Raw genomic sequence first — 24,443 nt, 5'->3', positions numbered from 1 at the left:
TTTTAATTAAAAAAATTAATTTTTGTATGTAATAAAAAAGTATAATTCAAAAATAAATTGACAAAAATGTTTCTTCTTTTCATTTTTCCATCAGCTTTTTCCAACCGGTACTATTGGAAATCTATGGAGGCCTTTGACCATCGGCGAGTCTTCCGGCTGAAATAATGATCATGATGATGAAGTTTTAAAGAAATAATGCTGAATGTTGATAAACAAACTAAAAATTGCGCGATACCTAGACAAACAAAACTTGTAAATAAATTACAATGATTTTTGACAAAATGATTATTTTTGAAATTTGACCAAACTTAATAGAATTATTACTTTGGCGAACAACATTTTCTTTAAATATGGAATTTACTGGACAAAAATTGACATGAGGATCGTGCAGCGACAAATGAGTGGCCGCACAGACAAAAATAGATGTGAACATTTTGAATAGTTGGTGTTTTTAATTATATAGATAAATAATCTAGGTAAAGAATGTTTAAGAAAACACTTACTTTTAGTTTTATGTGTATTTACATTTGTGACAGTACTTAAGGACCGACTATGTATAATCTTCTTTACCTATAACCTCGCCGTTAAGAACGTGCATTACGGTGGCCTCCAAACAGCACCGGCGCCCTATTTCTCCCAGTTAGCCGTGGTGGCAAGAGAAGGGAGGTTATTTGCGGCTATTTCAATTATACGCCTTATGAAATACTTGTCTTGCCGGGTGTCGATTTCGCGGATACCGCAATATCGACGGGATGCGACGGGCGATTGGAATTTTCGTTGTGTTACGTTCACTGTCATGAGAGGAGCGTTGTGTTTTAAATCTCTAATACCTATATTCTCCTATCCCTATGTTTCTGAAAAAATTCCGTACGCATTTTTTGTAGTATATAATTTTGTTTTATAAATCATAATTTTTAAAGTTTCATAATAATATTACAATGAGTAGTAATAACAATTTTTCTTTCTTCACTTTAAATTAATAATTTCTCTCAGCTTGAATCTGGAGTAACTGATCTTAACTACAACCTATTTCGTGTTGTTATACCTGATTGATTACTCACTGGTTTTCTATACCATACTTATTCTTATTTTCAACAACTATAGAACGTGTAATACTAATAAAACTTCTGAAGTTAACTATTCTCTGGGAAAAAATATATATCTAAAGACCACACAACTAAGGTGAACAGGCTCTATGATTCGGTAAACGAAATAAATAGAAGTAATTTCATAGTGAGTTTGTAAGCAATCAAAGTAGGAGTACGAGGTGTAGCAACGAAATTTCTCTATAACTTGCCGAGGGACGTAGATCTGTCAAAATCGAACACACAGCCCAATTCTGAAACGAGTTCTTAAAGCAGCATTAGTAGAATATTTTAAAATTTTGTTAAGCGTGAAGGGGATTTTGGTCGGTGAAGGTGAACGTAGGCCTGAGTCTTATACCCGGTCCCATTTCCTACAAAGCTACGAAGATTCAAAAAGCGCCTGTACCTGAGAAGCCTATAATGAAGTTTTTTTATGGTTCTTTATCCTTAATACAGTATTGGATCAATTCATTCCTATTTTTTATTATCATTTTAAAAAAATCCTTTACACTGTTTTTTTATAATGGGTAAGTTTTTGTTCTAATTTTTTTCATTATTTAGAGACATTACGAGTAAAATTTAAAAATATTACAATTATAATTTCCTCTAAGAGGCATAATCCGCTACGCTTATCACAAACAGCGCACGCCAAAGCTTCTCACGCGCCTCTTGGTAGCGTGAAGAATGGGCGATATAGCGGGCGCTCAAGGTTTTAAAATTCAGTCCATGGACCGCTTCATTGGGAGGACTTCCCATTTATTACATTTTTATATCGGTAAACAATATTAAATCAAAAAACTACAAACACGATTTTATTATTTAACATATTAAATTAAATTTATTTTTGAATTATTACAAAGCTTAATACACCAGTATCTTTATCGGCGTTATTCCTGTATTAACAATAATAAGACAAACACGGACTACCTCATTCCATAAATATCAATTAATTAAAAACAGTACTACTAAAACCGACTAAACTATACTCACCGTTATCAAATTCAAAAAATGCTTAACATATGTGGGCTTGCGAAACCGCTCTACTGCACCTTAGGTATGAAGTAACGGGACGAGGGGGAGCATCGGCTGCTCCGTTCCATCAGCCCTACTAAAACAGCATTCAGGTTTTTTTTTCTTATCTCGCACTTTGCCGTACAAAAAGGGAAGAAGTACAACAGAAATTGTAAAGGAAGATGGAAGAAGAGAATGAAGGAAAATATGAGGCTTGAAAGAAGGAATAAAAACAAAACCTGAAAAATCACAAAAAACTCAAACTACTCAAATTCGATAGGGTGTACAAGAGGCTCCGAAAAAAGGGAATACTTAAAGAAATAGTATAGTAATAAGGTATTAAAAATAATAATAAATAGTAAAATATTAATATGTAGTTAATGAGATAAGTAAAAAGAAAGGAAAAACTATTCACCCGTAATTTAAGGTATCTGCCGTAAATGCTATAGGAAAAATTATGCGCGAAAAATCATTAGCACGATGGAAAGTTGTTACAGCCTTGAGCGGTAAACACAAGTAGTACCCTGACCTTAACAATACAAAGTAGACTATAAATACCTGTGTAATGCCTCTGTAAAGGTGCAGTGTAATTTAACCGCAATCTCAGATTAATTTAACGGCCAAGATAGCCGGTAACAGTGTTACAAACCTATTAAAATTACTGTCTACATCTGTTGATAGCGTCCCTTAAGGCGTGGATGCGAAAATTCTGTCTGAAACATCTCTTGCATAGTCTTACTCTTACGAAGGCAAACATATTAGAGCAAATAAGAATCGCGTGATTTTATTTAATGCTAGTAATTTCTTTATAATATATTGTTATAAAAAACGATTGTTGACCACATTTTTTAAATTTATTACGCTTAGAGTCAAACTATAAATCCTATCTAATAAAAAAATTTCTAAAAAGTTTTCAAACAATTTGAAGAAACTTAAACATAACAGTGCAGTTATAAATATTTAATAAAGAATCCTAGGTAATATCAAATCGGCTTTCATCTTGACACTTCATACGATTTTCCTTGATTAATAATTACATTAACAATTGCTTTCACAAAACAAGGCCCAAGTGGGCTCTCCATGTTAGCACGAAATTGGTTCCTAGAACTATATGTGAATTTTGAATATTTAAAATAAGGGATAATTTAAGAATATAAACCAAAAACTGTGTCTCAAAGTTTTTATAAATATGTACACGTTGCAGTGGACCGGTCACATAGCGCTTAAAACAACTGCTAGGGTCTGAAGATTTTAAAGTGGAGACGATAGACCGGTAAACGCAAAGTACAAATGATTTCGTTTAAGTCTTCGGAAGACGCTAGAAGCAGATCGCTCTCGTCCTCTCGCCTATGTCCAATAGTGGACGTCGTGAAGCTAAAATGATAATTATTATGATAACACAAAAGAAAAGAAAAGTGGCGTATTAAGTCCTTTTGGATGTTTTCTTGATAAATTTGTCAAATGCTAATTGAATTCAAACCTTTTGTTGGCATCCCAGTTGCCTCGAAAGCCTTTATCATTATTGACCTCATAAAATACCATTTAAAATTCACGAAATAGTGAAGTATTATAAAATATAATACATGTGAAGCACACTACAGTTTGAAGTCAGGTACGGACAGATATAAGCATCACTTAATAAAACTGCGCTCTTGTTTGGCTTGATATTTGTTTTAGGTCCGTCGTGTCAAATCATATGCCGGGTACTATTCCTTTCCTATTTTATTGTCTAGCAATAATACTACCAATAAATATCTAATACCTATCCTGAATATTAACTTAGTTTACTGTTGTGAATCAATTTGTATTTTTTTAAATATTGAAGGACGAAACAAACTGTTTGGAGTAAATATAAAATACGCGAAATGTAAATAAAATCATAATTATAAAAATAAGTATATAACCATTGTAAGAACTACTGGCCGAATATATTTAGTGATCCTTTTAATTTCTTTTTTACGCTTTAATTTGACATTTAAGCACATTACAATATATTCTGACATTACCACTTTTCTAGTACTGTCTGTTTGTGTAATATTTTTGAAGCGCTTTAATATTTATATATTTTTGACATCCTAATAAGTTACCTTACTTAGATTTATACTTTTTTTAAGCAATTTTATTTATTAGACTTACAACAAAGGTAAGTTTTTTTATGAATTTTTTGTTTGGTTGTTCCTGTTGGTCTTATTCGACATTTATTCGCGGGCTTATATGTTATAATGAATAAACTTTTATATAATCTTCTTGAGTATTGTATGTTTGAAAAAAATAGTAGGCGCTAATACGTAATATGGTTACCATTTCTTTTATTTGCTCTAATACTTTGTGGTGACTCACTCACCTGAATATGAGACATTTTACACGAGAAATTCAGATGATTTTTCTAGATAAGATCCACATTTCACACCAAGCAATAGCATATGTAGAAAATTTAACTAATCATAATATGTATAAAAAATCAAATCAAAATAATTATAAAATCTTGTCGAATGTACTTAGCAATTCCTTTTTGAAATTATAAAATTTGTTAACTATATAGTACAACTGTTATTTTTAGGTTCATAAGAAAGCCTTAAAATGGTTATGAAGGGGGAGAAGTGCACGTTCGGCACGAGAATAGCAATTGATATTCATATGCTTAATGAAATCATATACAGGGAGGTGAAGCATTTTCGCAACTATAAGATATACCGACCAAATTTTGGATGTTAGTAAAATTTTTATTACGATTTTTCAAGCGAACATTCTGCAAAGCATTTAGTTACATAATAGAAGATAAATGAAATCGGTAAAGTCATAATCTTGTTGTTTATTTGCAAGATAACGTTTACAATTAATTCAGTCAATGGTTATATAATAAGGATTACTGACTAGTTGTTATGTATATTCATATAGAAAAAAATGTAATAAAAAATTATTTTGGTTATAACTTTGAAAAGTTAAAGTCAAAGCATAAAGTTTACATTTAAAATTTAAAGTTTATTTTAACGTTAATACGGTATCGTGGAATTTGTCCAAGTGATGACGTGGTTAAAAAACGATTAATTTTTATATGTTATGCGTAATAGAAATTTTGCCAATATGAAGGCGCAAATTTTAATATTGCACTTTCTGCTAGTAATAGATACAATATACATTACCAAGTTTAAGTAGCTAAATCATTGAACTGATAGCGCTTAAAGAACGAGCATTTGCAGAACAATGACGTGCGTAAATTTTCACCTGGGTAATTTGCTTCCACTTGACAAATAGACTCATATAGATCATGATGATGGGTAAAATGGAAAAATTTTGGTTATACCAGAAAGTCTTAACTATATAATTGTGTATGTGTTTAGTCTATTTCATGTGTACCTTCAGTAAATAGAGAGGCACTACAGAGCTAAACACCCGATTAAACAGCCTCTTGCAAAAAAAAATCATTTTGTAGTTTTAGACTTATCATTACAGCAATACCGGTGACTGGCAAATTCTACGCGGCCCACTCGCCACAAGACGATTCGGAGGAACAAATACGGAAGGTTGAGCACTACATAAACAAAGTCTCCGAGGCGCGCGCCAAGGGACCTCATAGCAAATATCCCACGCCTGTAACGACCAGTCATATGTTAGTTCAATGATATTAAATAAAGCAATCTTTAATAAATATATTATTAAACATGGCCGCAGTAACACAGATATATTTTTACGGGCTAGCACGCGCCAGTCATTCTTAACTCAAATGAGACATTTAAGGAAATATACAAGTAATTACAAACTATATTGTCTTAAAAATTTTCTTCAACGTAATAAAATTCTTTATTCTGCTGATGTTTCTTTCTAGTACTATTCAGGTGCAATTTGAAGTATTCTATAATTAATTTTTTTTGGAATTAATTGTAATGTTACGATATGATGTCTGTCATCTCTATCCAAAGTTTGTCTGGTAGAGACCACCTCGAGCGATAAGACCGCCTCTTGTACCATATGAATTGTTTCTTTTTTCCCTCTATTGTTTATGGTGTACAAAAAAGTGTTTATAAATATATAAACAAAAATAATCGACGTAAATTTAGAGGTACATAATAGAAATACTCGTGGATCGTAATACTATGAATAAACAATTGACTGTTAAAGAGGTTAAATAAAGAGATGTTACAGTTACGGTTGGTACACCAAGCCCGTGTACCCGATGGACCGGCAAGACCGACGCTTCTACCAGCCGAAGAGGGAGAGCCCCAACACCAAAGTGGAAGTACTCATCCTCATGGCAAACCCCAGGAGTAAAAAGTCTGATAAGCCTGCAACGCCCACCGCTCCGCCGGCGCCAAAAAAGAAAGAGAAATCTTGAAATTTTTAACATTTGCTTGTTAATATATTCTAAGTGTTTTATTCTCATGTATTCCGCTTTGTTTAACATAAATATTTTTAAGTATTTGTCTGTTTTAATCTTAAAATAATTGTTTCTTTATTCATCCTCATTATGAACTTTATTAAACCGTCCTTGTTTGATTTAAATTCATAGGGTAGTTTCCAGAAATTCAACGGAGAACTAAAATTGAATATAGCATTTAAATTATAGAAACTATAGTTCCAATGAACCAACCAGATAACTGTGGTACTAGCGGCTGCAAATTGAGTAAAATCAGGGTGGGCCACTCTCCTTCCAGATGTACCGCACTTTAGGTCGCCCTAAGAACAGAGACAGTGTGCGGACCATTGTAGCAGAGGGTATAGTATTGCAGACCGTGGATAAAGCCTTTATTCTGCAGTTGACGAGTAGATTGACGATGATTTTAAAATTACTAGAAAAATAAAAACAAATACTGTCACTTATAACCTATTTCTGCCTACCTTTTCTATTAACTGTGGCAAAAGATTTTTAAAGAGACAATAGACATTAGACGAACTAGTATTTCGACTTATTTCTCTACCTCACTATTGTCTTTTCATATTATTTGATTATTTAAGAAAAAAATTGTAGTATTGTTAGTCGTGACAACTAATTCTTGATTTAAATTAAGTCTTATAAATAAAGCTCTAATATCGCTATCAATTTTTTTTAAAGTAAAAGGTTACCTTTAAGCAATGAACATGCATAAAAACTTGATAAGAAATATTTCCATTAGTCTACTTAATACGGCCTATGTTTATGTTTTAAAAATAAGCGGTCTCTTTATAGTTGTCATATTTTGACATTATCAATTTTGTTTTAGACATTTATCACGACGTTTATGTTTTTGAAGATTTTAATTTCATAAAGTTTATTTATTTTAGATTAATTATCTTTTGTTAGATTTATTAATTTTATAAGGATTTATAAGATATACAGATATCAGGTAATCATTTCGAATAATTTCGTGCCGACTAATAATAATAGTGATGTACTGATGTCAATAAAAGCAATTAAAATTTTATTAATTAATTTTAGTATCAATTTTTAATATGCATTATCGATTCGGAGTGTTTTTTTTTTTCAATTACACATTATATTTATGAAGCTTACTTAGGACCCGTGGGCTACACCCACTAGGTGTGTGGTCGTCGACTTAGGGTCGCGACAAGTCGCTGGGTGCGAACCCCGCAAGACCGGTCATCGTGGCGATCTTTGGTGAAGGCTTATGCCTGGCAGTTGGCGTCTAACGTAATGATAATGATAACTTATATAATAATAACTTATCATTATAGGAACAATTAAAATAGATGCGTAAATTCTTAATCCTTATAAAAAACCAAAACAAGAAGCAGGATCAGGATCATGGACGAAAAATGTCAGAATTTTCCTCTCTTGTGCGACTCCTGAAATTTTAAATATTAAAACTAAGCAACTTATAACCAGAAATATACGCGGTGTAGTGAAACGTGGAAACTAACTTATTCTAAAGCAATGCTTATAAATATCTTATTAATTTCACATATTTTAATTGTTTTCAAAAATAGTTCTCATGCGTTTCTCGGTAAATATTTACCTAATAAAACCTTTGAATTTTAGAAACATCAAGAATTTCACAGTTTTGTCCACCATTACACTTCTTAAATATGGAACCACAGTAATCATCTTAATAATATTGATTATTTTAATAATAATTTACAGTTTAACTATATTATACAATCACAATGGTCGGTGAAAAGTGTACATTCGGTAATCGAATGCCGATTGACATTCATATGCTTGACGAAATTATATACAGAGAGGTGAAACACTTCCGCAACTACAAGATATACCGACCTAATTTCGGAGGTTAGTTACATATTTATTTCCACTCTTTAATATTATTAGTCGTAGGACGTGCACACAAGATGATCAGTTGACTTTGTTAAGGTCGTCGAAAAACTTTGGATGCAGTCAGACTTCAACCGATCTTATTGGAAATATTTGGAGAAGGCCTATGTCCAGCAGTGTACATTCTATGGCTGGAGTGTCGGTGATAATGCATAATCTTAGGATGCAACTCTGAACTGATTCCTCTATGTCTTCTAGGAGAAACACGATTTAGGTCTTTGAGTATATCTGATGATAAGATGCTACAAAAAATCGAAAGACGTTTAGTCAACAGACCCTTCCCAGAAGCGAAATTTTGACAACGGAAAATACATCCAATAGTTATTTTATCGTAAATATTTATATTGGTTTGATATGGTTCGTTTTTATTACATTAATAAACTCTGACAAAAATAAGTACGCTTTCTACGCTCTTCACCCTTAAGCCCGCCGAATCTGTGACACCCAGACGAGACATGGTTTTAATACACATCTTTATAGGAACGATTTATAAAATTCTTGACTCTTTTATCAGTTACTCCCCTGACTGGCAAGTTCTATGCCGCTCACGATATTCTCCAAGAAAATGAGGAACAAAAACAGAAAGTTGGTACGTACACCGCTAAAGTATTGCAGGCCAGAGCCCAAGGACCGCGCAGTAAATATTCTGAACCAATTACGAGCAGTCACAAGTAAGTACAACTATTTATTGTGTTAAAAAACAGATCTTTCGGCATCTAGTAGACATAATTATACATTTCCTACGCCTAGTAGCATTCAGGGATTATAATTAAGTTTCAAAAACCCTTTTCCTTATTTCCTGACTCTTTGATTAGATGTAAATTCAAATAGCCGATATGTATTATTTATTAATTGTATATGTATTAAAATTTGTAAAAAAAAACATATTGTACATATGAATATTCTCATTATCACAGTCACATTTAACATACATCCCCACAACATAAATAATAGCGAATTAATGCATAAATATAACTTTAAAAAGATGAGGAATAATGGTTGATGGTTCATCATCACTATTCATCACGTCCACTGCTGGACATAGGTCTTACCCATAGATTTGTAATAGAAGTAATTGGAAGCTTCTTACGATGACATTAACAAGGACTTTGTGATGTACTCTACTGCAGAACCTTGACCCCAGGTTAGCGTGCTATTTGGCTTATCTATATTTCCTTCGTCTATGGATATCTTTATTCTTGTCTTCTTCTATGGGCTGTTCGATATAATTATCTTAATTTTCGGAGTCTCTTTCTACGCACAAACATGTATTTAGTTACCCTTTTTACTAATTGTGTAATAGAAGACTTAATACCTTATAGGTATTCTCAACCAATCGACTCAATGTGTAGTTTCTCGTCTCCTTCGCAGTTATTCATTTCACTTACACATCCTAGGTTTTATATACAAAAGTGTTTTCCATAGAAAGCTTAAACATATTTAAAGAAACGATCAATATTCAAAAATTGAAACATTTTCAAAAGTAGAAAGTTGCATATCAACTGCTGTAAAGAATAACGAATCATTAAAAATCATGTAAATAAATAGCTATTTAAACTTATATTGAGTTCTCGTGTACTTAAAGTATTTAATTAAATGGATGACAGGTTTGTAAATTAATTCAAATATATTAAGGTTTTCTTAATGTGTGAATTATTTTTAAAGGATTAATTGTGTGCTGAAAACATGATCTCGAAATTAATAGAGACAAATATAGCTTTTAGTAAACATAAAAATATTTATTATTATTTAGCTACGGCTGGTATCTCAAGCCTCTCCTTCCCATGGACCGCAACGACCGTCGATTCTACCATCCGAAGAAAGAAAGTTCGCATACAAAAATTGAAATTATTATTCTTATGTCAAATCCTAAGGAAAAAAAGACAAGCTAAGAGGAGGAAGGTAGCAAATATTCACACAAAAGTGCCTTCTTTGATCGTAACTTTAATGAATTGTACGGATAAATATTTACACATAAAATATTTACCTGTTTACAGGTGTTTTTTGTGTCAAATAATATTTAAGATAAAAGCAGTATACAAAAGTTTTTCTAAAAACTTACTGTTCTTTAGTAAAGTGTTTATTTTACTACTATTGTAATATTTTACTTGATAACAGTCTTTAATTTTATTTATTTTGAATTATTATTTAATATGAATTATTTAATATAATAATTGAATTTTATTTATTTTCATGTATCGTTTTTATAGGTATTTTTAATTTAATAATTATAGTTTTAATTTTAATACTTATATTATGAATTGTATTTTTTTTTAAATTAAACATACAAATTAAATTATTTCAATGTAGTTTTATTTTGTCAAAAGGACTTCTTCAAAACACATATCATAGTAACGGCGTCTGTGTTTTTTTGCAAGATATATTGAATAAACACTGCCTGATTGAATTAACGATTAATGTGGTCATTTTGAATCTTATTATTATCATGAAAAAAAAATAGAATATTTTTCTAGTGAGTTGTAGGAATGTTTGAGAAGATACATTTAGGAAGATTATATTATAACATATTTTATATTTTTGCACGTAAAAAATTTATTTTTTGCACAAAAAAAGGATTTAAAAGTACAACTGTTTTGGAAATCGAAACTATTGTTTGTCTTTTTTAAGTTTTAGTTTATTTAATTTTATGTTAGGATACTTTTGCATAGATCTATTTTGTAGTAGGTTCTTTAGGTTGAATCTACCACTGCATCAATTTCCGCTGTCCAACAGTTGGCTATATGTATCAAGATGTTCCTTAATATTGTTAATTGTTATTTTTTCCGAGGAGGAAATGCCTTGCATACATAGCCTTGCAGAGCTACAACGGGTTATGTTGGACTTGTACAAAGGAAGACCCTATCGATGATCTTCCAACATCGCGATGTGGCGAGGCCACCATTCTTGCTTTTACACGTCCACAGCCTCGCCCACACGACTCAGTCTCGTGACGTAAAGGACACGTGTATGTCTCTCACCCAGATGTAAAAAAAACAAGAGAGCGTGTACTTTTAAGAATAGGCTCTTCTCTGCCCCTACGGCGTATCTGCTCTGTGTATCTCCGCCGCAATACGTAGCAGAACATTGGAACATCGGAAAATATAAAATACTTGAAAAGAAACCGCATGCGCAGAGTTCAAAAATTCTTTATGGGATTGAGTATACGCTTTTACAACTTGATTCAGAAGCCTGTTCTAGACTTCTATGACTCTAAACCGTGTATAAATTTTGTCAAAAACAATCTACTCACTAAAAGCAATTGAGGAATGATAAATATTCTTGGGGACAAAAACCGCTTCTATCAGCTTACAGCAGCAAGGCCTACTTGAATAAAAAAAATATTAACTGAATTATAAACCTGATGATTATCCCCCACAGACTAACCTTGGCCGCATACAAAGAGCTGTGGGACAAAAACATCTTCGCTGCGGCGACTCCATCTCCACTGCGAAAGCCGCGGCAGAGACACCGACCTCTGAAACGCAGTCTATAAGTCTGCGCTCTTATCTGGTTCGCGGCTCTTATCTGGAGTTGGCTTATTAAGCCCATTCGGAGTCGCCACTTTAGACAGGCTTTAAACCTCGAACGGGCCATGTAGGTTTAACTCCACCATGGATAGCAAAGACACGGCTACAGAGCACCCGCCATGACTAGACTGAAACCAGTGAGAGGCGGTGTTAATTATTACTCTAGTGTATCGGCTAATATTGGCACAAGTAATCGATTTGCATCAATGCTTATCTATTTTCTGTTTATAGAAACTACACACTACACTAAAACTACTATAGAGTAGAGAGTTGAAGGATTGTAACACCGAATTGTAAGGCAAAGGGCACATCAATGCTTGGTTAAATTTCGCTGTGGTTTTAAGATACTGGAATGGAGACCGCGGAACGGCAAGCGCAGCGTAGGTCAACCCACAAGAAGACTTTATGAAAGTCATCGGAAGGCGCTGAATGCTGATCTTCCAACCGGTCCTATTGGACATCTATGAGAGAGGCATATGTCAAGCGGTGATCATACGACTGAAATAATGATCGCTAGTATGACTCGCTAATGCTGTTAACCCTTATTTATAGAACTCGGCCTAAAATTATCTGAAAACTGATGTCTATGGTATCGAAAAAAGCTCCTAGCCTCATATACGAATGACAATTTTTTACTATTTGTGTATAACTTGTGCCTATATCGATAGTAATCAATGCACTTTACAACAATGTTGTGTGACGCGATATTGATTTTTAAATCGCGTGCACCACATTAATGTCTAAAATTTTTTTTATGGCTACAATAATTAACTAGTTAGAAACTGTATTCACATACATCAAATATTTATTCCAATACAAAACTAAGTTTTCTTTCTTATTATTCTACTGTATTACATTAAGATTTTTTTTCTAAAAGATTACATATTAGAACTTATAACACATGTTAGACAAAATATGTCAAAGGCAAACAAATTTACGAAAAAAATTTGACATGAAAATTATGCAAACAATTTTCAATACAATATAAAAAATTCTTTTCATTAAAATTTTTATTTAAAAAAATTTAGAAATAAATACGTTGTAAAAATAATAGTAATATTTTAAAATCTATGTTCAAAGTATATCATATCCTTTTACTTTAGACAATTTAAAAAAAAACTAAATCTGACATTAATAAAAGTAAATAAATTGACAGATTTTCAGTAACACAATAGCAGTTTTAAAAGTTTCGACGAAATCAATATTTTAAGGTAAACTTGACATTTTCTTTGGTTTTTTTTCTTTTTTAAATACTGTTTTCCCGTCTTGTTTTCAGGATAGGACACAAACTTTTACCTTCCCTCTTTCATCCTTCTTAATTTCTATCATTCAGCGTGCGTTCAACATACAGCATGCACCCACATTACATTTACGCATCGCCTTTCATACCTGGCTATAGTGTTTTATCGTTTACTGCCATATATAACAACTTTCACATTGTTAACCCTATTTTTCCTCGTGCTATTACGTCGTAAATTTCTAAGAACCAAAGGTTATGGAAACTCGAATTTATGGACAAACAAAAGTGCACACAGTTTCCATTCAAAGCGCTAAAAATTAGATAGAGCAATGGAATTAACAAACTTATCATCGTCATCATTTCAGCCGTAGGAGTTCACTGCTAGACATAAGGCTTCATATATTTGCAATAACACTAAAGCGTCCTGCATTCAACATCTTCCGACCACCTTAACAAGGTCGTCTGTGCATTTGTAGTCGGACGCGGAGGTGAAATAAGCTGATCTTGTTAAATATTGAAAAGCAATAATTTACTTCAGGAACAGATCATAATGGCCGCAGGAAAATGTACTTTCGGCGTCCGCATGCCTATCGACATCGTAATGCTTAACGAGATGATATCTAGAGAGGTGAAACACTTTCGGAACTACAAAATATACAGACCTTGCTTTTCAGGTAAATTACATTAAAAGCTAGAAGAGCTATATCAAATTGTGTACTTTTCATCTTTATATATAAGACTTGTTATTAAGAAAGGTTTTGAATCACCTTTTATTAATTTATTCATTCACTGTTTCCAGAAAAGTTCCAAATAGTTTCCAAATTAATAATAAAACATGACTATGAGAAATCCATTTAGAAGTTTGCGTAAATTAAAAAAGCTAGACAATATTAAGATCATCATCACTATGTCTGCCGATTGACGTCTACTGTAAGGCATAGGGCTTCTTTCAAAAATCGCCACGGTGACATGTCGTGCGCAGCCCATTTACTTCAACTACCCACGACCTTGACTATGTCGTCGTTTCACCTAGTCAAAAGCCTACCGCCTTCATACTTTAAACTTGCATATTGTTTAAAAATTCCAAGAATTTGCCTTCTATAAACTAAAATGCTCTAAAAATTTAAATAGTGCTTCAATATTACTTTCGTTTCCGATATATATCGCTGAAAAACTTTTAAAAATACATTTACAAAAACATAGCGTATCACAAACCAGAAAAAAACATTAATTTTTACATACCGCTTACAAAGATCTAACCTATCAATAACAATTTAATTTTTTTATCATCAAAATCTTGATCTAAAATAAAAATTGTAACTAGGAATAGACACGATTATGTATTGATATTTATGCATTTTAATATGTATAAATCGTATTAAAATATTTTCCAAAAATATTGCACTGAAATAGGCCATAAGGAGTGAAAAGATATGTAGAATTTAAATGTGTATTGTTTCGTAATTTCTATGACAGTCTTCTTAGTAACTTTCTCATGACTGGAGGTCGCGGCTAAAACACGTTATTTTCTGCTAATGTCTTTCCCATGCAGGCCTATTTTGTGAAAATTTTAGTTTAGAATGGTTGTGATAGTTGTGTTAGATGCCGCTTTACCCTTTTTTTACGCTTTATCTTGCCGACTGTTTGCTCTTTCAAATTATCGGAACTCGTTCACGCAATGTAACCGAAATGATCGAGTATTTTACGCAAGCTAACTGTATATAGCCAGGCCTTTATCCTGAGTTCTTTAAGATAAACGAATGCAGTGCGCTTTCCTCGGAATTCTTAACGGTAACTATAGCAGTAACTCTACTAAATTTAATTGTTCATATCTGACAGTGAACCCAGTGGCTGGCAAGTTCTATGCTGCTCACGATCAAGTAAAACTTTCCAAGGAGATGATACAAAAAGAGGCACTTTACAGCGAAAACGTCGCTGCGTCCAGAGCTAAAGGTCCACGAAGCAAGTACTCCTCTCCGGCTACGGCGAATCAAATGTAAACAAATTGCATTTCTTTTTCGTACTAAAAAAGCCCCAGAACTTATCGTTGACAGGACCTTTAGGTTTTAAAATTGAGATTATTGACCGACAAATGCAGCGTAGTACGTCTAACGCAAGGTGAAACAAGGCAAGGCAGTTTCCAACCTGTCTTATGGAAGTGGCCAGTAGTAGACTTTCTGCTGGAATCATGATGATAATGACTCTGCTAGTTGATCCTAGTATTCTAATAGCAACTAACATTTGACCTCAAACACCTTCCCAGTATTAAAAATATTGGCAAAATGTCGAATAGAAAAAGCTAGGCACAAAAACAATCACATTACCTTTAATGACATAGATATGTTTTATTGGCCAAATATACTGACTCTTTTAAATACACTTTTGTAAGAACGTGAAAGTGTCATGAGATTAGTAGGCATCAACAATTACGTGTTGCTTTCTTTTAAACATACAATTCATACATAATATGTCCAATAAAAGTTTGCCATTCTTGCTGTTTCCTGTCATTGTTATCTTTTCGGCTCATTGAGTCGATAAGCGATTACATAAAGACTAAATAGGAACCAATCCAGATACATCAAAAGTCATAGGGTCTATTTGCCCTATAACAATCGACCTAAGAGCAAAAACGAATTGGAACTGCGCTAACACATCCTTAGCTCGTTATCAATTTTGTTCCTCATTAGTCTCGGTAGTACCAGGCCACAATTGGCAGAGCGTATACGCATACTTTTAGGAAACACATTCACGTCGCTATTTACACCCGTCTACACGAGACGGGTCTCGTTACTTACGGTATATTTTTTTATTTACAAACATATATACATATAATATAAACATATATAACATACATCTCTAGCCTTCAAACAAGCTTGAAGACAAGTAGAGACCTTCAAACTCCAGCTCAATATCTTTAATATAAGCCAGGCATGTAGTATGCTATGTAAACATATCTAATGGATTCAGGCGTTACTTTGCGGAAGTTCATCCTAAGTAAGAAAAGGACTAATATATAGCTACTTCCGCTATGTAGCAGTAGTCGTGCAATAAAGTGCACCGCCCGTCAGCCCGCTGATAAATACGCATGCGGCAAACTATGCGAATTACACAACTACCGCCGTTAAATCACTCAACACGTGTTTCACCCCTCCACGGGGCATCCTCGGAAATAATGTTACACCGATTAGTGCCAAACACCGATATAAACATACACATTAGAAGATAAGTATATTAACGACAGCCTGGATATTTTTTTTTTAAACTGAAACCGACGTATGCTTTCGACTATGATCTATAAACAGACATTTAATAAATACTTTTATGCTTTAAACATTATTTTTATTTAAGTTTTTTTTGAGCTTGAGTTGTATTTTAGAAGTTCGTGTGGAGTTTTAAGGAATTAAAATTACTACCAAATATTTTTTCTCTTTGACTAAGAATAGGAAAAGAATATCCTATACTGCTGCGTTGAATTTTAACATCACAATAAACGGTTTTCCCATATACTGTTAGGTGTGAACGTAAAAAATGCGATCTTTCTCCTATCTCGACATCCTTTAAAGGTACGGATGGTATTCCGAGCCTCTAGTCTTCATCGACCGCAACGACCGACGTCTCTACAGACCTCTTAAAGAAAGCTCCCACACTAAAACCGAAATACTAATACAAGTGGCTAATCCCAAAAGGCGTTAGTATATGACTATGAAATTGTAAAAAAGTAAAATCCAAAACAAATTTGGTATCCAAAAATTAGACATATCTTAATTATACCGAATTATTTTTTATTTTTGTATTTATATTTTGTTTATATTTTGATAATAGTATACTTTTAATGTAACTTTTATTTGTAAAATAAAACCATTAATTAATTGTACATTTGTTTTATTGATCTTTGTTTTTATCCGCTACAGCATACTGATTCCAAGAGCGAGGACATTTGTTCTTATAATCCCCTTTCTGCAAAGGTCGTAAATGAGCAGCAGCAACACGATCTCTGGAATAAAAAATGGTTCATGTTATACTGTAGAATTAGAGCAATTCGAAGTTAAAGGGATTGTAAGACATTTTCCACTTACATAAATGTTTGTCATCGTCGTTGCCCTTGTCATTTTAGATAAAATATAAAACCTTACCTTCAAAGAAGCGTCTAAATGGCTAGATTTTGAATGATTGATTTTGTACATTGTTATAATCATCTCTAAACAACGTACTTACACCCTAGAGCAAAGGCTTTTTCAGAGAGATCACTTTATCCAGAATGCTTTGAAATAGCCTATAACCAAACATCACGTATACTAAATGCACTTAGGTACATATCAAATGAGAATATGCAACTCACGCAAACTCCTCATAAGTCTTGGCAGTGTATATGGCGTCACACTTCACATCGTTGACACGATTGTACTTCCTGTCCTCCTCCACGCAGTCCCTCAGTTGGCCCTCCATGGCTACAAAATCATTCGCACTCAATGGTTTATCCATAATCGAATATTATATATGAGCACAATTGATTTTAACAGTCTAAGTTCCAGTGAAAACTAATCCATACGTCGAAAAGACGCTCAACTAAAGTTATCTCCATGGTAACGTAAACATGTCTTTTTATGTTAATAACGCAATAGAATTCATTCATTGCATGCATTCATGTCAGTTGATAGACTTCCACTGTAAGGCACAGGCCTCCCTCAAAGTTGGGCACAATGACTGATGTCACACTGCCCGCATCTAACAACTTCCCGAAATCTTGAATATATCATCGATCCACGTAGTGGAGAGCCTATCCATAATGCGTCTACCGGCTCCTGATTGCCACCGCTGCGGTAGAATACTCTCTTATAAATAATATAAACTACGATAAAAATATTCATATAAAATTATAGTCAAATATTAATCAATCCTTTCAATTAAATCTAGAGGTTTTACTTAAATCTCTAATTAAACCTGTAATTAAGAATAATTTTCTTGTGCATATCTTACATACATGTATATATCTTACATACATGTGCCTTAACCTTCTATAACTTTTCAAATTACGCAACTAACAGTAAGCCTGCCTTATCAACCCTGCACTTGATGTTGACTAAACACTTACGTGGAAACAAAGTTGTTAACACGACCGATTAATATTAATCACCCAGAGTTTGTAATTCGATTGCAGTTTTATTCGTGTAATTATTATAAACATGTTATAATTATAATTACTGGTAACACATATTTCTTTTAATAGTTATTTATTGAGCTATTTTTATTTTTTACTACGTCTCATAATGAACGAGTTTAACAAAAACTTGCGCGCGCATTTACAGTTCAAATCCCTTGGATGGTCCTACATAATGATGGAGAAACATTTTTATTATTATTTTTTATTATTTTAGTGAAACAGTGATGAAAGATAGAAATAAATAGCGGTAAAAAATAAAAACAACAGAAGAGCCTTCCTTTGAAAATAACAATTAGGAAAAAGTAAGATAAAACTTTTGCAAAGTGAGGAGTTTGGAGTCTTATTAAACAATTTATTTCACTGACACGTGTTAAATGAATAAGTTGTGTGTTTTATTTAATAAATAAAGCATTTTGCATAATAAGAAGTAACCTACTAAAAATTTATAATTTCGTAAAGTAAATAGTGTATAAGATATATACATAATACGCTATAAAGTACTAAAGTTTGAAGGTAAAGAATTAAAAATTAAATGAATGTAACGTGGTTGCAATCAGTGTCATATTCAAAGTGAACGTGTTATACTAGAACACGTGCTCACAGAACCAAGCAAGGGCTTTTCACACAACAGTTACTGCACTTATTGTTCTTTGCATAAAGTCCCTGAGAGCTCCGTGCCTACTTCACGTGCAATCTCCTTATAATGTACATGTGTAAGTTTGTTTTTTGTTTCCTGTAAAGTAACTGTCTTGTTACAACATGGAGCTGAAGGTGGAGGCAGTTTAAAATGGAATTAAATTAATAGTTGGTATTAAATATAACATATTTATTATATGCCGGCATACAAACAAAATTATTAATGGCATCTATTATTTTACAGAGCACTGTCTCTGGTTTGTTAGAAATTCTGTTAGATGTCGACGCTTTTAGCCTTGTGGTGCTGTTACAGTTCTTCCAGTTTTCGTGCGCCATTTTGATGGTATGTGGCGCGTCTGTCTTACTCAGTTACACTGTTTCTTCGTCCCTCCGGGTTGTGTTGAAAGGAGTAGTCCTCTTTTTGTTTCTGTTGCCGTTGTTTTGATAAAGCACTGTCACTAACATAATAAGTAACCAAACCATAATCAATACATTACAGAATTATGTATTTTAAATTCTTAAAGCTTATAATATTTTATTTATGTTTCACACTCCTTGTCGCTACATTTTAATAATATAAAAATTATTAAACAGTTTTATTTTCAGAAAGAACAATCTGCAATGATTCGTTATAATAAATAATCGTTTTAACCCATAGACGCCCACTGCAAGGCATAAGCCTTCTCCAAAGATATCTATGGAGGATATATCATAATCGCCACGTTTGTTAAACGAGTTGGCGATCGCTGTGTGGTATTATGGTAAGCAGAGACCGCTCCTGCCCATTCGTCTTCTGAAAACTTGTTTGGTAGCAGTGGAAATCCTACATAATTAATGCACACAGTATGAATTACGAGTATATATAATATATTCCGGGAACCGAACCAGTGACCAACAATCGCTAATCTCAGTCTACCGCCGGGCTACAACTGCTCCGAGTTAAATAATTTATATTTAAATGTATATTTAAATCAATTTATAAATCGAAGCATTTCATATAGATTTATTGTAAAATGTCCGAAATTTATAGTATTTTTTTTATTTGCCTTTCTATACCTATATTTTTAAATATACATATTTTCATTAATGTTTCAAGTGAAAAAGTTTTTTTTGAATTAACAAATACTTAATATCTACTTAGTAGCTATTTGTGCACGAACTATTTTTAATTGAAGTATTTTGAATTATTTTTAATATTAACTATTTAGATTTATAAAATATACTATTAATAAAATGTATTCCACTACGTATAACAGGTTTAGTTGTTGCATTGACTAACTTGGCTGCTTGTTACTGCTACGCGGAATACGATCTTTTCGTAGGATTTGGCGGGCACCAAAATGCCACCACCAGCACAACTACTACCACCATCATAACGCCAACGACTAACGTAAGTAACGAAATCTTTTAGAGTAAGATGATCATAATTATTTTAAAATCCTATATCTAGATTAAACAGAATCAATTAGTGTTGATTGATTGTATTTAATCTGACGAGCAATAGTGCTGACTTACGTCACTGAAACATGGTCACTCATTTTGAACCTTGTTAGCCACAGTCGTTCAGCGTACCGTTGGGGTCGCAGTGCTCGGGATTTCTATGAAATTGAATCAATAATGAGGTGATTAGTAGACGAACAAAAGTAACCATAATAGCGGATAGGAAAATTGAAGTGGCAGTGACAAGGCTACATTAGGCACAGATAAGATAGCCACCAGAGCCTTAAGGTTCTGGAATAGACACGAAGAAGGGAAGACGCTGAATATAAGCCGATTCCTTCTGATTTGAATTCAATGGAGGAGGCGTATGTCCAACACCAGACTTCCTATGGCTACGATAAAAAAACAACATACTATTTCTTCATATTTTGATTAACTATTTATTTTAAAGGCAGTTAAGTGTTAAGAGAGAGTAAAAAATGGGAATTTTTTATTTAATATACTTACTGATTACGATGCTTCTATATCTTGAAACAGAATATAAATCTTTTTTATAACGATCTTTACCTAATAACTTATTACTCAATCTCCATGTAGATCATTTTCGTATAATAATAATTATATTTTTTATGAAAAAGTCAAAACCGTTTTTTTTACTTTTTCATCATATGTGTGATCTTCTTAAGAGCAAAACTTAATAGAGTGTTATTTTTAGATGTCCTCTGGAATATTTGATGATAATGCGGAAGAAATGACCAAATTTAAATGCCCGGAAGAAGAAAAGCCTATTAATCTAGGTTCGTATGAGGTACCTACACAGAGGGATCTAGTATTGATGACAAAGGCCATGTTAACCAAATTATTTAACTCGTACAACCAACAAGCTCTCTTGCTGATTAAAGATATCAAAGAGGTAATTTGTGTTTATTAAATATTAACTAATATTGACGATAGTGTAACGGACTATTAGACTTTTCGTTAAAATTTAACAGTCGGTACATTTTTTATTAATTCCCGAAATAAACAAGATAGTAAAACACAAACATCTCATTTATCTTTTTTTAAATATATTGCAACCGAAACCGCTATAGCCTGCTAGCTATGCACGCGATGAAACAGGTGGTAGAATCAAAGGCTCTGTTCCTTCAGTCTGCCGTCCACGCGGCTGCTCTCGTACTCATTTTTTCTCGGAGCCTTTCTCGCAGATTTTTCCTAAAGTACGGTAAAGCGGCTTCTATAATACCTTTAAAAAATGAACAATTTGTGTTTAGCACTAATCTGTGTAACGACTCCTGAAGATGCCCCGTGGAGGGGTGAAACACGTGTTGAGTGAATTTACGGTGGCGGTTGTGTAGTTGGCATTGTCTGTCGCATACGCATTTACGAGCGGGCTGGCGGGCGGTGCACTTTCATGCACGACAACCACTGCATGTGCGGAGGTGGCTAGATATTGGTCCTTTCTTATTTAATTTGTGTTTTACCATTTTGTTAATTTAGAATGCATTAAAGTAGTAAAATATCTCTATTAAGGAAAAAATTGCAATTCTGAGTATACTTTAGTAGTACAAAATCGTATGAAGCATATTACCTATTAAGTCAATAATTTAATTGCGACGCTCTTAAACTGTAATATGGTTTTACATGCTTAGACTATTCTATTTTGGTAATGGCAACCGATCGAACCTTAATTCGGTGCTTTAGTGACCTCAAAGGTGAACAAAATGCTAAAAGCGGTATGAGCAAACCCAAGCCACGGTCTCGTCTCCTAGGTCCCTGCACCCAGTCGCTGTCAAGCGTTCGACTAAACGACATAAGAATTTGGCGGCATGCGAAAAACTGTGTAAAGTAACAGTTCTAGTCGAGGCTTCAAAGGGAAAGCTCGAGACAAGTTACTGAATTTCAGGTGGTTTACTAAGTTTTATACTAAATGCCTTCAATGCTCTACCACAATATAACAATATATTTATAACAGATAGACGGCGCTAATCCTTAATAGGCGCACCGATAGATGGCGTATTTCTCAAAAGACCAACAAAGAGCATTCCATATCAGATCTTTTAATTTGTGTATAATTTTACCTTAACACTCCCATAAAACTTTCCCGATTTTTATTTATGAACATAATAAAACGATAAACCATTTTTTTTCTATTTATTCGTAATTTTAATAGTATATTACATAGTAAAATTGAGAGATCTGAAATAAATTTCTAGGCATCCAAAGCATCTGCAGTTATAGAGAAACAATGTGAAGATGAACAGAAACCAGTATACAGAAAGTGCGTAAAACAAGTGTCTTCAAAAAGTGAAACGATAATTAAGAGCCTTTTAGCAGCACTTAAGAATCAAAGGATGGATGTGGTGGCCATAACAGAGGTGCGTATACAAGAGTTTTGACCATTTGAAACAAAATAAATTAACTGCAAACGTATCAGAAAAATGGAGTTTTACATATTAACATTCATTTATGTTAAGCATTTATGCCACCAGCAATACATAATTTACATTTTCGTAAGTCTCACATTATAATTAATAAATAAATAATAAAGGAGTAATCTAAATTATTATAAATGTGACTATAAATAATCGATATTAAGTTAATTATAAATAGAACAATGTAAGTTAAATAAAAATATACTAATATTATAGTGATGTTATAAATAAATAAGAATATATAATTCAATTTATGAGTATATCAGCAAAAGAGTTTAAGTATCCTGTCTCCAGAATTGTCCAACTAGATTTTTTTAGGTAGTTGATGCACACTTGACAATCGAGCTTGTCAGAGTTGTCATCAAAAAATTAAACAAGCTTTGGTCATAATGCTACTTATATGTCATCACGGCCGACTTGTATGCAGGTTGGATACCTTCTAAATTCCTCATTGCAGAAGCATATTCTTAGTGACTTCGTATTAAACTATTATATAATTTTTGAAAATGAATTTTTACAGTCACGAACTCTTAGTTTTGCTTTGTATTGTTCTCAAAACTTCGATTTCGATAATTTAAAAATATTTTAAAAATAAAGCGATTTCTAATTAAACACTTTAAATAAATTTTAGGAAAAAATATGTAATCTTACGTCAATGACTCCTGACCCTTTGGAACTTATCAAAGTATTGGCACAAGAAAATGCATCGTTACAATTTGCATTACCAGGATTTTTGCGCTTACTTAGTGCTTGTTCATATTATTGTTCACCGTGAGTTTTAATCTTATACTATTTTATTTATTTATATTGTCTATTAATCTTGTTTAAGCGAAAACGTTAGATGCGGGGAGCGTAAGACCGATAATCGTGTCAATGCTTTGGGGAATTCTATGCCTTGCATTGGGTGTCAATCGGTTGATATGATGATGATAATGAATCTTGTTAGATTCACAATCACTATTTGTCTTGTGTTCATAAAAAGCATCATTTTTTCTCTGCAAAAAATATTTTAAACAAAATTAGTAATTTCTTTCTTTAACGTTTTTATTTAATTCAATTAAAATTTTTGATAAAATTATGTATAATATTTCAATTTATATTAATAACTAATAATAATATCAAACCACTAATTATACACTTTTTTGGCTGTCAAGTAATGTAAGGGCTCTTTCAGCCATGCTTTTGTAACCAAGTGGAAGAACAGGTCTTTCGAGATTTGTGATTAACAAAACTAGCAAAGTAAAATAAATGTAAAAATGCGCTTACTTTTATAGAAAAATTATGCATTAAAATTATATAATACAATTTATAGGAGATGGAACATCTTAAATATATTATTATTTTATTGACTTAAGCATAATTGATTCAAGCCGTAACTCTGTCCAGTGGAATAAGCTATTGCACATGACATCACTTATTGATATGTGAAACATATTATATTACATTACTTTTTATAATTTCAGATCTCACTACGAAAATTACATCAAAAGAACCCCTCACCCTATATCCGACTTAGAACTTGTTGTAAAACACTTTTTGACTCAAAATAATTATGTTCAGTTTATATTGAATAAAACAGAATAAAACCATAAACAGAAAAAAGGCTCTATGTTTATAACGTCCATGTCTTGTGCATTAAAAAATGT

General features: G+C 32.8%; 4 protein-coding genes across 4 annotated transcripts; 3 read left to right on the top strand and 1 right to left on the bottom strand.

The window, feature by feature from the left end:
* Nucleotides 1–4,682: 4,682 nt before the first annotated feature.
* On the top strand, nucleotides 4,683–6,429 carry LOC137925680 (uncharacterized). The gene is made up of 3 exons (XM_068769152.1): nucleotides 4,683–4,806; nucleotides 5,550–5,706; nucleotides 6,240–6,429. The coding sequence occupies exons 1-3, from the start codon at nucleotides 4,683–4,685 to the stop codon at nucleotides 6,427–6,429; spliced, it is 471 nt and encodes a 156-aa protein (XP_068625253.1).
* A 1,766-nt stretch (nucleotides 6,430–8,195) lies between these two features.
* Nucleotides 8,196–10,253, top strand: LOC137925679 (cilia- and flagella-associated protein 144). The gene is made up of 3 exons (XM_068769151.1): nucleotides 8,196–8,319; nucleotides 8,876–9,032; nucleotides 10,115–10,253. The coding sequence occupies exons 1-3, from the start codon at nucleotides 8,196–8,198 to the stop codon at nucleotides 10,251–10,253; spliced, it is 420 nt and encodes a 139-aa protein (XP_068625252.1).
* Nucleotides 10,254–17,010: 6,757 nt separating this feature from the next.
* Nucleotides 17,011–17,610, bottom strand: LOC137925351 (coiled-coil domain-containing protein 103). Its single transcript, XM_068768775.1, has 2 exons — nucleotides 17,468–17,610; nucleotides 17,011–17,122 (listed from the first exon to the last, which is right to left on the bottom strand). Exons 1-2 carry the CDS (start codon nucleotides 17,608–17,610, stop codon nucleotides 17,011–17,013), a joined length of 255 nt encoding a protein of 84 aa, XP_068624876.1.
* A 1,382-nt stretch (nucleotides 17,611–18,992) lies between these two features.
* On the top strand, nucleotides 18,993–24,381 carry LOC137925678 (uncharacterized). Its single transcript, XM_068769150.1, has 6 exons — nucleotides 18,993–19,002; nucleotides 20,182–20,315; nucleotides 21,081–21,278; nucleotides 22,579–22,740; nucleotides 23,429–23,568; nucleotides 24,261–24,381. The coding sequence occupies exons 1-6, from the start codon at nucleotides 18,993–18,995 to the stop codon at nucleotides 24,379–24,381; spliced, it is 765 nt and encodes a 254-aa protein (XP_068625251.1).
* The last annotated feature ends 62 nt before the right edge of the window (nucleotides 24,382–24,443 follow it).

This window comes from Battus philenor, unplaced genomic scaffold, assembly GCF_028537555.1.
Source record: "Battus philenor isolate CCGP_79_NKW_IND1 unplaced genomic scaffold, ilBatPhil1.0.hap1 SCAF_27, whole genome shotgun sequence".
Taxonomy (NCBI): domain Eukaryota; kingdom Metazoa; phylum Arthropoda; class Insecta; order Lepidoptera; family Papilionidae; genus Battus; species Battus philenor.
This window is presented reverse-complemented; position numbering and strand designations above follow the sequence as displayed.

Excerpts from the sequence above, each read along its gene's own strand:
- LOC137925351 (XM_068768775.1), bottom strand. The coding sequence starts at position 17,610 with ATGGATAAACCATTGAGTGCGAATGATTTTGTAGCCATGGAGGGCCAA. Across the intron at positions 17,123-17,467 it reads AAGACTTATGAGGAGTTTGC|AGATCGTGTTGCTGCTGCTC; the intron begins GTGAGTTGCATA and ends TTTTTATTCCAG.
- LOC137925680 (XM_068769152.1), top strand. The coding sequence starts at position 4,683 with ATGAAGGGGGAGAAGTGCACGTTCGGCACGAGAATAGCAATTGATATT. Across the intron at positions 4,807-5,549 it reads ATACCGACCAAATTTTGGAT|CAATACCGGTGACTGGCAAA; the intron begins GTTAGTAAAATT and ends TTATCATTACAG. Across the intron at positions 5,707-6,239 it reads CCTGTAACGACCAGTCATAT|TTACGGTTGGTACACCAAGC; the intron begins GTTAGTTCAATG and ends GAGATGTTACAG.
- LOC137925679 (XM_068769151.1), top strand. The coding sequence starts at position 8,196 with ATGGTCGGTGAAAAGTGTACATTCGGTAATCGAATGCCGATTGACATT. Across the intron at positions 8,320-8,875 it reads ATACCGACCTAATTTCGGAG|TTACTCCCCTGACTGGCAAG; the intron begins GTTAGTTACATA and ends CTCTTTTATCAG. Across the intron at positions 9,033-10,114 it reads CCAATTACGAGCAGTCACAA|CTACGGCTGGTATCTCAAGC; the intron begins GTAAGTACAACT and ends ATTATTATTTAG.
- LOC137925678 (XM_068769150.1), top strand. Across the intron at positions 22,741-23,428 it reads ATGTGGTGGCCATAACAGAG|GAAAAAATATGTAATCTTAC; the intron begins GTGCGTATACAA and ends AATAAATTTTAG. Across the intron at positions 23,569-24,260 it reads TGTTCATATTATTGTTCACC|ATCTCACTACGAAAATTACA; the intron begins GTGAGTTTTAAT and ends TTATAATTTCAG.